Source organism: Manis pentadactyla, chromosome 9 (genome assembly GCF_030020395.1).
Source record: "Manis pentadactyla isolate mManPen7 chromosome 9, mManPen7.hap1, whole genome shotgun sequence".
In the NCBI taxonomy this organism is placed as follows: domain Eukaryota; kingdom Metazoa; phylum Chordata; class Mammalia; order Pholidota; family Manidae; genus Manis; species Manis pentadactyla.
Window position 1 is genome coordinate 13,236,449 of NC_080027.1, and position 12,740 is coordinate 13,249,188.

The window sequence follows — 12,740 nt, forward strand, 5'->3', positions numbered from 1 at the left end:
TGAAGGAGGCAGCAGGAGAGTGTTGGAGGGGGCAAAACAGGGGGCAGGGAGGAGTCCAGATAAAAAGCAAGGAGGAAGACCTCTGGTTCAAGCCAGGAATGTGGCAGGCACAAGAGAGAAGTGGATGGATTTGATAACTATTAGCATATATCATATCAAAATTTAACTCAAACTGGATTATTACCTAAATATAAACCCTAAAACTATAAAACTTCTAGAAGAATGCATAGGAAAATATCTTAATGATCTTGGGTTTGGCAAAGATTTCTTAATGTGACACAAGCACAAACAATAAAAGGAAAAATTAAATTTAACTTCATCAAAACATTCGTTCTTCAAAAGTCACTATTACAAGAATGAAAAGACACAGACTAAGAGGAAATAATTATAAAAATTGCATATGATGAAGCACTTGTATTTAAATTATAAATAGAACTACAACTTTAAAAATAATCCAGTAAAATTGGACAAAATATCTGAAACAGACATTTCACCCAAGAGGATATATAGTTGGCAAATAAGACATGAAAAAGCGTTCAACACATTATCCACCTGGGGAAATGCAAATTCAAACAAGTAGAAGGACCTCCACACTATAAAGAAGGACCACACCAAATGCTGGCAAGGATGCAGAAGAGCCAGAATTCTCGTGCTGCTGGTGGGAATTCAGAATGATACCACTGCTTTGGAAAACAGTTCCACAGTTTCTCAAAAAGTCAAACATATATTCATTGATAAATAGAAATGAGCTATCAAGCTACAGAAAGATCACAGAACCTCAAATGCCTACTGCTAAGTAAAAGAAGCTAATATGAGAAAACAACATGCTGTATAATTCCAACTACATAACATTCTGGAAAAGGCAAAACTAGAGAGAGTGAAAAAGATCAGTGTTCTAAGGAGGAGGGGAGTAATGAAGAGGTGGAGTGTGGGGCATTTTTAGGGCAGTAAAACTATTCTGTATGACACTGTAATGGTAGATACATGACAATGGACATTTGTGGAAACCCACAGAATATACAAAGCTAAGAGTGAACCCTAATGCAGACCAATGCACTTGAGTTAATAATAGTGTATCAATACTGGTTCAGGAATTGTAATACGTGAACCACACTGTTGCAAAATGTTAACAATGGGAGAAACTGGGGGGTGAGGGTAGAGAAAGGGTGTGTGGGCATTCTCTGTACTTTTTTTTTTTGCTATCATTAATGTACAATTACATGAGCAACATAGTTACTAGACTCCCCCCATTATCAAGTCCCCCCCACATATCCCATTACAGTCACTGTCCATCAGCGTAGTAAGATGCTATAGAGTCACTGCTTGTCTTCTCTGTGTTATACTGCCTTCCCTGTGTCCCCTCCCTGCCCACATTATATGTGCTAATCGTAATGCCCCTTTTACCCCCCCGTTATCCCTCCCTTCCCACTCATCCGCCCCAATCCCTTTCCTTTTGGTAACTGTTAGTCCATTCTGGATTCTGTGAATCTGCTGCTGTTTTGTTCCTTCAGTTTTTGCTTTGTTCTTATACTCCGCAGATGAGTGAAATCATCTGATACTTGTCTTTCTCTGCCTGGCTTATTTCACTGGGCCTAATACCCTCTAGCTCCATCCATGTTGTTGCAAATGGTAGGATTTGTTTTCTTCTTATGGCTGGATAATATTCCATTGTGTATATGTACCACCTCTTCTTTACCCATTCATCTACTGATGGACACTTAGGTTGCTTCCATTTCTTGGCTATTGTAAATAGTGCTGCAATAAACATAGGGGTGCATCTGTCTTTTTCAAACTGGGCTCCTGCATTCTTAGGGTAAATTTCTAGGAGTGGAATTCCCAGGTCAAATGGTATTTCTCTCTGTACTTTCTGAGCAATTTTTCTGTAAACCTAAAACTACTCTAAAAAATTGTCTATCTTAAAAAAATAAGAAAAAAAAACATACACTTACCATGTGACCAGCCATTTCACTCTGAGGCATTTACCCAAGAGAAATAAAAGTGTATGTCCACACAAAGACTTGTGAATATTCATAGCAATTTTAATTGTAATCATCAAAACTAAAAACAACCAACTGTTCATCAACAAATTGTGGTGTGTACACATACACACACACAAATATGTGCTGTGGAATACTACTCAGCAATAAACAGGAACAATGGATGAATCTCAGAATGTTATACTGGGTGTAGGGAAGCCAGACAAGAGTACACATTATTTAATTTCACTTACATGAAAATGCTGGAAAAAGGATGCCAAATTAGTGACAGAAAGCAGATCAGTGGTTGCCTGGGGTTGGTAGTGGGGGAGCTGGTGGGAAAGGGGCTTGAAGAAACATTTTGGGGTGATGGATATGTTCATTATCTTGATTTTTTAAATAATTCGATATTAGTGCTTTACTTACTATTACAAGTTTATTATACAAGTTGCAGCTCAGGAGCAGCCAAACAGAAGAGACGCATGGGCAATGGATGGGAGGAAGAGGTAGAATGCTCAGCCACACTCCCAGCACATCTCTGTTCACCAACCCAGAAACTCTGCAAATGTCCAGTTCCCCTCTGCTCCCTAAGATGTAGAGGAGAGCTGTAAGGTCCCACCATTTAGATTGCGCTAGTGACCAGCCCCCACCCTGTGTCACTCATTAGCATAAATACCGACGTGGGCCAGAGGGGCTAGTTAAGAATGACAAGACACTCCTCCTATCACTTAGGAAATCCCAAGGGTTTTAGGAGCTCATTGTCTGGAACCTGGGACAAAAAACAGATTCAGATATATACTTTTTATTACAGCACATTTGGTTATGTATGCTCAGATTCTTTCTCTGAAAGGACATTACTTTCATTGCTTCCAAGGAGGGGAACCAGGTGGCTGGGATGTGAGTCAGAGGTAAGAGGTGACTCTTCGTTCAAAATTCAGAATGTCCCTGTAAAAACAGCATTTGACTCACAGACACTTGAGAAGTGACTAGTGGTTACCAAGGGGGAGGGAAGTGAGGGGTAGCAGGGGAAGGGGACTGATGAACCACTGTAATGTACATTTGATTTTTTTTTTAAGTCCCTATAAATATATTACCTACTTGCAGTCTTTGGCATGGTTTTTAATGTCCCCAGTCTCCAGGCTTTCATTTTCCCACCATGTTTCTTGGGAGCCACTCACAGCTCCCTGCGACCTGACCTTTGTGGACTTCTCCATCTTCTCCCCAACTCACCCTGCCTTCTGGCCTTTGTACAAGCAGCAGTTCCTTCTACTAGCAGTTCACATTGGAGCTCAATTCTTGAGACTCAGTTCTAAACCCTTCTAGGATTAACTCTTTCAAATCCCACAACAGCTATTTTACTATGATACCCACTGTACAGATGAGACAGTGGAGATTAAACAACATGCTAAGGTCACACAGGAACCTGGGATTTGAACTTAAGCTGTCTGGCTCTCCAGACTGAGCCTTACCCATTACTCCAGATTGTCTTTCCCAGAACATCCTTACTCACAACCCCAGCCCCACTCCACCATGGGCAAACTTGACATAGTTCAAGGCCCAGATTAAATGTCACCTCCTCTGGAAAGCCTTCCCTGCTCCCTCATTTATAAACTTACTTTTTCTTTGGGGTGGGGAGGTATTGAATTCTAAAAATTATATTACATCAATTGCAGCCCAAGGCAAGGAGAAAATCTTATCCCTAAAGAGACCTGGTCCTGCAGGCACGTCTAGACTGATTATAAGGCTGTTTTCCATTGAGCTTTTTTGTCCAATAGGTTCCAGGTCCTCTTCTAAGGGCTGCATATACCTCATCTCATTCCATCCCAACTGTGCTGTGTAGACCTCATCAGCCATAGGTGATGTTATAGAGGGGAAACTGAGGCTTAGGACAACTGGCCACTGATGGGAAAGGGAAGAGCTATTACAGAGCCTGTGCACAGGGTCTCCACTGGTACCTACACCTGGCAGACCTCCTCTCCACAACTCCCTCCCTACCCTCACCCTGGGTCAAGGAGCCAGGTCAGGGCCTAAGCACAGTTGCTGTCCTGTAGACACGGTTTATTAGAGAGGGTCGGGGTCAGAGTGGGTACAAGGCACAGGTTGGGAGGAGGGTGCAGGGGCCATGGGCAGCCATGCCAGCCTGAAGCCAGTGAGACGTGGAGGCCAGCGGGGGATGGCTGGGGGGAGCTGCAGCAGGGAGAGCTTTGGGTCAGCAGGCAAGCGGGCAGGTACTCTTTACCCTAAGGTGTCAGAGCCTCGGGTGTGGCCGAGGCTTTGGGAAAACTAGGGGAGGAAGGTCAGAGAGACCCAGAGACCTGCCAAGCACACACAGCTAGGAGGTGGCAGAGCTGGGACCTGTGCCCAAGCCTGCTGGACCCCAGACCCCGGGCCCCTCCTTCCCATTCTGTTGGACCCCACACCTGCCTCCCAGGCTCCTGTCCCCAGCTCACTGTGTAAGGTTTAGGTGCCCGGCTCCAGCTGCAGCTCCGGGGACAGGATGATGAGGAAGCCCGCACCCCAGGGGTCCTCAGCCACTGAGAGACAAGCTTGGGAGGGAAGGTGCTGCCCCTCAGTGTTTGGGGGAGGGCACTTAGATAGGACAGTCAGGGGGCGGGGATGGTGGCAGCAGTGGCTATGGGGAGAGGGCAAGGCACAGAGGGAACAGAGGCCGGGGCCCCAGGGGAGGGGGACCAGGGCCTTTGGGCAGCTCCTCTGAGCCCCTCCGTGGTGGGGGCGCCGCTCCCGAGTCCAGGCCCAGTGGGATGGCTCCTTGGCCATGACCTGACATGAGTAAAGTGGACGGTAAATGGGGGTGAGAGGTCCAGCCTCTTTCCCCCACCCAGGATGCTGGCCAGTGGGCAGGGCCTCACCTCCTCACAGCACTGGCGGCTCACCACAGCCCGGAAGCCCATCCGTGCCCACAGTTTGTCCCTCTGATGCAGGAAGTCCACCACCTGATGACGCCAATCTTTGCCCAGGGCCCATGGGAAAATCACACATTTGGGGTCCTCCAGGTCCTCCTCCATATCATTTGCAAGGTACCTGGACAGAGGCAGGAAGGCAGGGACAGAGGCCATGAGCATCTGCCCTGCCCCATCCTATAGCTGAGCAAGTGTCTCCACCACCCGCACTGGCCACTCACAGTGCCAAGAACAAATTGCTGTGGGTGTACTCGCTGAGCTTCAGGTTGGCGCGCCGGAAGTAGACCAGCACCATGGCCAGGAGATACTGCAGACACGGTGGGGTGGGGAGGTTAGTTAGGCAGGGTGGGTGGGGCCAGGCCCATTTGCACCCAAGAAAATTCTGGTGGGGTTCGAAAAACTGGGGTGCAGTGGTGAGAAGCAGCCTGCAAAGACAAGGGTTTAAAAGGGAGGTGCTCTCTCCACCAGACCAGGGCATCCAGTGAATTAGCAGCACTCATGCCCCGTTAATGCAACCTGCCCCAGGTGACCCCCCGCCTCCACCCTCACTGTTCCCCCTCACCTTATCTGAAATCTGAAAACAGGAATCTTTGGAGAGGAATTCCTGGAGGAAACTGTGCTCTGGGGGTAGAGGAGAAACGGGGGTTACACTAACTCCCAAGACAAGAGTAGCATCAGAAGCTCCAAAGCCTGAGCCTTCCCTGAACCCACTTTCTGACATGACCCACCCCTCGGCCTGCCAAAGTGGAGTCACCTGAGAAGGGAAGGGACAGAGCCTGCAGGGCAGGCTGAGATCCTACCTCTCGCATCTGCTCCGCACATGGTCCTCACAGCCTCCCCCACCAGGCCAGCCCCACGGCGACTCACCCAGCAGGCTGAGGAAGACCTGGAGCTCCTGGTACTGGCAGGAATGCAGAGACCCACCGCCCCCACCTTGACGGCTCCAGCCTCCCAGCTTCACCTGGGCGGCAGCCATAGGGACCATGGCAGGGTGTGGGGCATCACTCATCTCATAGGGGGTGGGGTGGGGCAGGGTGACCTGTAGAGAAAGCAGCCACAAACTTAGCATCTACCCCCTTGCCCCCACAAGTCAAGGGGGTTGGTGAGGATGGCGGGACAGAGGACCTTCAGAGGCCATGGGGACCCGGGGGGCTCTGAACAGAGGAAGCTGGGACCTGTGTTGGGTGGGAAGGCCAGAACAGCAGCAGAGCTCCCCGGGGCTGCAGCTACCCCATCCCGCCTGGAGCCCGAGAGCAAGAACAGCAGCAGCAGCAGCAGCAGCAGCAGACGCTGCTCAGGGCCTCCTAAGTGCCTGGAGCTTTGCTAAATGCTCTAAGAGCATGGTCGCCTGTCATCCCGGTCGGTAGGTAGGTATAACAGAAGACCCATTTTGCAAAAGCAGAAACCGAAGTTGAAAGTCTCAAGGCTGGTTAAAGGTGGTGCCTGTCTGCCCCTCAAAGCTAAAGGGTCTGCTGCTCCTCTTGACCCCCAACTCACAACCAACCCCTCACCCTGCACCAAAGTGGCAGACTTGAAAGGACACCAACTCCGTACCTCCCGGGGGTGAAACTGAGGCCCAGAGAAGGGAATGCTATTAGACAAATACCTGGGTTTAAAGAAAGTTGAGATGGGGCCATCTCAAACACCTCAAGCTAGGGAGAGAGAGAAGCCAACTAAGAGGCTCAGGAGAAGTTGCCGCCACCACCGTGGCCAGCCTGGGACCCTCCATCTAGGCTCCGACAAGCAGCGCAGCCACCTGCCCCAAAAGACTTTACCTCATCTCAGGAATCACCCGCAGCATAACTCCCGACCCCTGCGAGAGCACTTATATAGCCCAACGCTGCCCCGCCCCCACGACCCCCCACCAATCAGGCCCCTTTCTGGGGAAGGAGGCGGGGCTCCGGGTCATCACCGCCCACCACTGCGGGGCGTGAACCCAGTCTCCACCCCTCACCTCCCAGCTGGAGCTCCGCAGTGTAAAAGCTTCTCCCCTGACCAGAAGGCTAAAGGCACGCCGGCCAAGGATGCCCTGCCCGCTTTTTTATAAATATGGAGTCAAGGTACAGGGCGGGGAAATGAAGCCTGGGCTTTGGCGAGTGGCTGATAGGTAAGTGATAATTCGCTGATTGTGCCTTTCGGGGCAGGATATGTCTGTTTCAGATCCAGGCATCCCAAAACCTGGAGCCGGCGATGAGATTGTCTCAGCATGAGAATTCCCAGAGGCCACATCCCCTCCCAAGATGCTTTAGGGGTGGGTGACCCTGGCCAGTAGCTCTTCGGTGGGAGAGGCGGCCTTTGCCCAGGACCACCGAACCCTCCAACCCAGCAGACAGTAAGCTTTTTCATCTGCACGTTTACTCTCTCTACAATCCTATGAAGTCAGCACCTGCATTACTTTGCACATTTGGCAAGTGACTTTTCCCAGTTTTTTTTTTTTTTTGTTCTTGTTGTAAAATAAATGTTACAGAAAATACTGGAAAAACCTGGACTGGATCACTGACGGAAGAACCAAGCGGCACTCGGAGGTCATGGAATGTTGAGGTTTATTTTACACTGGCGGGCTCAGAGGGGAGTAATCTCCCAAGGCAAGGGGAGCAATATATATCTTTCTGCTTCTGTATGTGCAACATTCCTACGTGCACAGCAAGCGAGCAAGCAAGGGGGAGTGACTTTACGGAGTGAGGTTAGGGAGTAAGTGCCTAGCAGAGTGGGGAGTGAAAGGGAGGGGGAAAAAATGGGAATTTCTGCTGTCTTTGGTAACTAGAGAAGAGAAGGGAGCCGGGAGCCACCTGGGCTAAATTGCTGTCCTTGTAAATATTTCCCTATCATACATAACATAACATTTACTACCTTAAACATTTTTAGGTTCAGTGGTTTTAAGTACATTCACATTGTTGTGCACCTATCCCCACCAACCATCTCCAGAGCTCTTCATCTTGCAAAACTGGAGCTCTGGACTGAGGAGGATGGGTGGGAAGGGATGGATAAGGGCAGGGAAAAAGAAAGGGGGCCTTACGATTAGCATGTGTAATGTGGGGGTGGGGGGCACGGGGAGGGCTGTGCAACAGAGAGAAGACAAGTAGTGATTCTACAGCATCTTACTACACTGATAGACAGTGACTGTAATGGGGTTTGTGGGGGGGACTTGGTGAGGAAACATAATGTTCTTCATGTAATTGTAGATTAATGATACCAAAAAATAAAAAAATAAAAAACTGGAGCTCTGTTCCCATTAAACACTTATTCCCCATCCTCCCCTCCCCCAGCCCCTGGCAACCCCCATTCTACTTTCTGTCTCTATAAATTTGACTACCTAGGTATGTCATATGAGTGGAATCATACAGTATTTGTCTTTTTGTGCCTGGCTTATGTAACTTATAATGTCCTCAAGGCTCATCCATGCTGTGGAATGTGTCAGAATTTCCTTCCTTTTTAAGGCTGCATAATATTCCATTCTGTGTATGTACCACATTTTGCTTACTCATTTAGCCATTGATGGACACTTAGGTTGTTTCCATTTCTTGACTATTTTGAGTAATGCTGCTATGAACATGTGTGTCCAAGTATCTTAAGATCCTGCTTTCAATTATTTGGGGTATATACCTAGAAGTGAATTGCTGGACCATAAGGGAATTCTATCTTTAATTTTTTGAGTAAACATCAAATTGTTGTCCACAGCAACTGCATCATTTCACATTCCCATAAACAGCAAAAGGATTCTAATGCCTCCACGTTCTTGTCAACACTTATTATCTGGTTCATTGACAGTAGTCATCCTAATGAGTAAGGGGTAGTGACAGATGACTTTTAAAATATGTATTAATAAAAATGGAGGCCCAGAAAGAAGTTGAAGCACTTATGTTCTGGTGACAACAGAAGTGGGCTCAGATCACAATGTGTTTGGCTTAGTGAAGTGGGTTTTATGGTTCTCAGCACCATTTTTCAGATGGGAAACAGGTTCAGGGGCCCAGATTCCTGATATTTGAATGAAAGATGAAGGAAATGTGGGCTGACAGGTGGATGATGGGCACAGGGTGAGGTTTGGAGCCAGGCTCCCAGACCCCAGCTGCAGGCTCTTTCAGGCACACCGGCTGGACATCTAGCACCCATCCCTGCTTTGCTCCCCGACTTGGGCTTTGACCCTGCTGCTAGTGTGGGTGTTCACTCCTAGCTTGCCCTTCCTTTTCTGTGTCTCTGTCCCTCTGTGGCCCTCAGTTTCTCTGGGTCCCTGGGTCTCCCTGGAGTCTGGGTCTCTGGATGGCTTGGTCTCTGGGTCACCTGATCTTTCAGTCTGATCTGAGGCTTTCCTTTGCTTGGATCTTGTTTTCTCTGTCTCTAGTCTCTTGGGTCTCATGGCCTCCCCGTGGCCAGCTTCCAGCCTCCCTGAGGCCAGCAAAAGCCTTCCCTGACTACCTGGCCTCCATCAGCCGACCCTGTTGTGGGGGGGGGGGGGGATGTCGGGAGTCCCCTCATGTATCTGCCAGCTTCCTCCAGGAAGGAAAGTCCAGAACCCAGTGGCCTCACAGCAAGCCCCCTGATGGTGTCACTGGAGGAGCTACAATCGAATGACTTCCGTGTTCCTCACAGCCCTGTGCAGTGGGTACTATTAGTGGCCTCATTTTACAAATGAAAACAACAATGACTAGAACACAGAGTTTGGGTTGTTTCCGAGAGGTTTAAGTAACTTACCGCCAGCCACACAGCTAGCAAGCAGAGAGCCATGTTCCAAGCTGGCTACCTGGCCCGGGCCCCATACCGGAGCAAAGCTGCAGGCATGGCAGTCTGGTCCTGTGCTGTTTCTGGACAGAGCCTGACACACAGAGGTGTTCAGGAAAACTGAATGAATCCCCCAGACCAGCTATGTTTACAACCTCCCTCCCTAACCCCCTGCCCCATTCCACCAGGTGGTACAAAAAGAAATCTGGGAGTGGGCTAATCACCTAACATGGGTGGGCTCGGGCCCTTTCCCCTCAGTGACAGCCTTGGGCATCTGACGCTGCACACTGGGGAGAATTTTTTTCACTTTTTATTTTGAAAGCCCTGAAGCTCACACAGATGTTGCTAAACATGCATGGAAAGTTGCTGTGTCCCCTTCACCCAGTTTACCCCAAAGGTAACATCTTACAGACCATAGTACAGTTAGAACCAGAAGCTGACGCTGGGGCACCCAAAGTACAGACCTTCTTCAGATGACATCAGGTGATACAAGCACTCACTTAAAAAAATTTTTGTTGGTGCCTAGTTCAGTAAATGTCATCCTATGCATAGATTGGTATGTCCACCACCTCAACCATGATACACCAGTTCCAACACTTGAAGGAAGGCCCTCAGGGTATCCCTTCAGCGTCATACCCTCCTCCCACCCATGCCTCTGGAGCCATTCATCTGTTCTCCATCGCTATTAATTTTGCCAAGTTAACAATATTATGAGTAGATTTGTACAGTATGTGACCTGAAACTGGCTTTTTTACTCAGCATAATGCCCTTGAGATCCATCCAGGTTGTTGCACGTACCAATAGTTCATTCCTCTTCATTACCAAGTGTTTTTATTACCAAGGAGCGCTCCGCAGCATGGGATGTCTTGTTTCCAGTACAGGCTCCTGCAAATAGAGCTGCTATGAATGTTTGTGTGCAGGTTTTTACCTAGACACAAGTTCTTACTTCTCTGGGATAAAGACCTAGGAGGAGGCATGTGATAAATGCATGTTTAACTTTCGAAGAGACTGCCAAACTTTTCCAGAGTGGCTATTACAGTATTGTCAGTTTTCTTGATTAGTCATTGTACTAGTCAGAGTGGCTTTAATTTTCCTAATAGCTAATGATATTGAACATCTTTTCATGTGCTTATCTTCTGTTGTGGGTTGAATTATTTCCCCAAAAGCTATGTTGAAGTCATTCTCCTCCCCCACCCCCGCACCCGCCCAGTTACCTGTAAATGTGATGTTATCTGGAAATAAGGTCTTTGCAGATGTAATCAAGTTAGACATGATCATACTCAGTTGGGGTGAGTCCCAATTCAATATGACTGGTGTCCTTAGGAGGAGACACAGAGACAGACACATATAGAGAACTCCAGGTGAAGACACAGACACGCAGAGGGAAGACAAGCCATGTGATGACGGAAGCAGAGATCCGAGTGCTGTAGCCGCAAGCCAAGGATTGCAGGCCCTCTCCAGAAGCAGAGCAAGAGAGTGTGGCCCCACTAACAGCTTGATTTTGGACTTCTGGCCTTCAGAACTCTGAGAGAGAAGCTGTCTGTTGTTTTAAGCCCCCCAGTTTGTGGCGCTTTGTTGTATGGCAGCCTCAGGATGTTCATACGTTTTCCATCTATGCATCTCCTCCATGATGACGTGTCTGTTCCAAGTCTGTTGTCTCTTTTCTTACTATTGAGTTTAGGGCTTTCTTTATATACTCTAGATACAAGCCTTTGTCAGATACACGATTTGCAAATATTTTCTCCCAAACTATAGTTCATCTTTTCATTCTCTTAACGTTGTCTTTCACAGGGCATGTCTTTGGTGGTGTGCAATTATCAAATTTTTGGGGGTTGGATTATAGGAAAGATTTCAAAGGCAGGGATTCTCCCATCCCTGAAGAAGTCCAGAAGGCCCAGAAAATGGACAAAAACCAGAGAGAAGAGAGAGGCAGCCAAGGGCAGGCCACTATAGAAGGAGCCAGAAACCTGGGGCTTCCAAGCTGTCTTGGCCAGATGTACATGAGGCCGCACTCGAGCAGAGAGGCCTCGGCAGATGCTGGGTGGAGAAGCTGGCGATGGGCCCTGAGTGGGCAAGGCCAATGGGTTGCCATAGAGCATGGGTCCTGGAGGCAGAGGGCAGCCAACTTTGCTGGCCTGGTTCTGGGCCTGCATATGCTCCCTGATTTGCTCCCTGAATTGTCTCATCTGTTCCTGTTCTGCTGGCATTAAATTCTTCCAGAGATACCAAAGGTCCCTCCCAGCCCTGACGCTCCTCCGAGTCCACACAGGGGCCTCCAGCTGCCTCCTGGACATCTCCATTTGCTTTCTCCAGCCACCTCAATATCTGCCGCCATGAACTGTTCCTTCCCTAGGTTCCCATCTACTTACCAAGAGTTGCTGAAAAATGACATAACACAAAACTGGGAGTCATTGTTTTTAAGTAAAGTTTTATTGCAGCACAGCAGCCACACAGGAAAGTGCACAGGCCAGACATGAGGAGCCAGATGATCCCTCAGAAAACGCCAGATGCAGACGTGCTGAGGGAAGACCGCCACGTGACGATGGAGCGCTGCCACTGTAGCACCAGGTCAAGACGGAGCCCGTGACAAGAGGCCCCTCAGGCCCCCTCGCAGGCCCTAGTCCTCCCCACCTCCCAAGGCTAATCACTATTCCTCACTCCCTCATCATAGTTACTGTGGCCTGTTTTGAAACTTTATGTAAATAGGAACACATAGTAGGTCTGCTTTTGGGTGGGATCCCATCATGCTGCTGCTTCATTCCCCTTGCTGACCAGTGTTCTCTTGGATGAGTATTTGGAAGCATTTCTACCTTCTTTCTTGACCCCAACATCCAATTCCCCACTAAATCTTGTGGATTCTAGCTCAGAAATATCTCCCTAATCTATGACCACCCCTCCTCCCCAATCCCTCCACCCTGGGCCAAGGGGGTGTCATCTCCTGCTTGATGACCTCAATGTGCCTCTAAACAGTCTCCCAACACCCTGGGCTCTTTACCCTCTAGAGCTTCAATGAACCTTTAAAAAAAGTCCTTTTAACAAAACACAAACTCCTTAACTGAAGCACTTACCTGATTACTGTTTGCAGTCATCTTCCTGTTTATTCACTTCTCATGTGTTCCTCCCAGTG

General features: G+C 48.5%; 1 protein-coding gene across 2 annotated transcripts in view; it reads right to left on the bottom strand.

The window, feature by feature from the left end:
* Nucleotides 1–2,894: 2,894 nt before the first annotated feature.
* The window catches only part of SPDYC (speedy/RINGO cell cycle regulator family member C), a 40,420-nt gene continuing 30,574 nt past the window's right edge, over nucleotides 2,895–12,740 (bottom strand). For both annotated transcript variants that reach the window (XM_036928513.2, XM_036928502.2), the window contains 6 exons: nucleotides 10,412–10,498; nucleotides 5,765–5,936; nucleotides 5,460–5,518; nucleotides 5,119–5,204; nucleotides 4,847–5,018; nucleotides 2,895–4,757 (listed from right to left, as the gene is read on the bottom strand). In XM_036928513.2, coding sequence (XP_036784408.2) covers nucleotides 4,437–4,757; nucleotides 4,847–5,018; nucleotides 5,119–5,204; nucleotides 5,460–5,518; nucleotides 5,765–5,936; nucleotides 10,412–10,432 — 831 coding nt within the window. In that variant the 5' untranslated portion in view covers nucleotides 10,433–10,498 and the 3' untranslated portion in view covers nucleotides 2,895–4,436. The remainder of the gene's footprint in view (nucleotides 4,758–4,846; nucleotides 5,019–5,118; nucleotides 5,205–5,459; nucleotides 5,519–5,764; nucleotides 5,937–10,411; nucleotides 10,499–12,740) is intronic.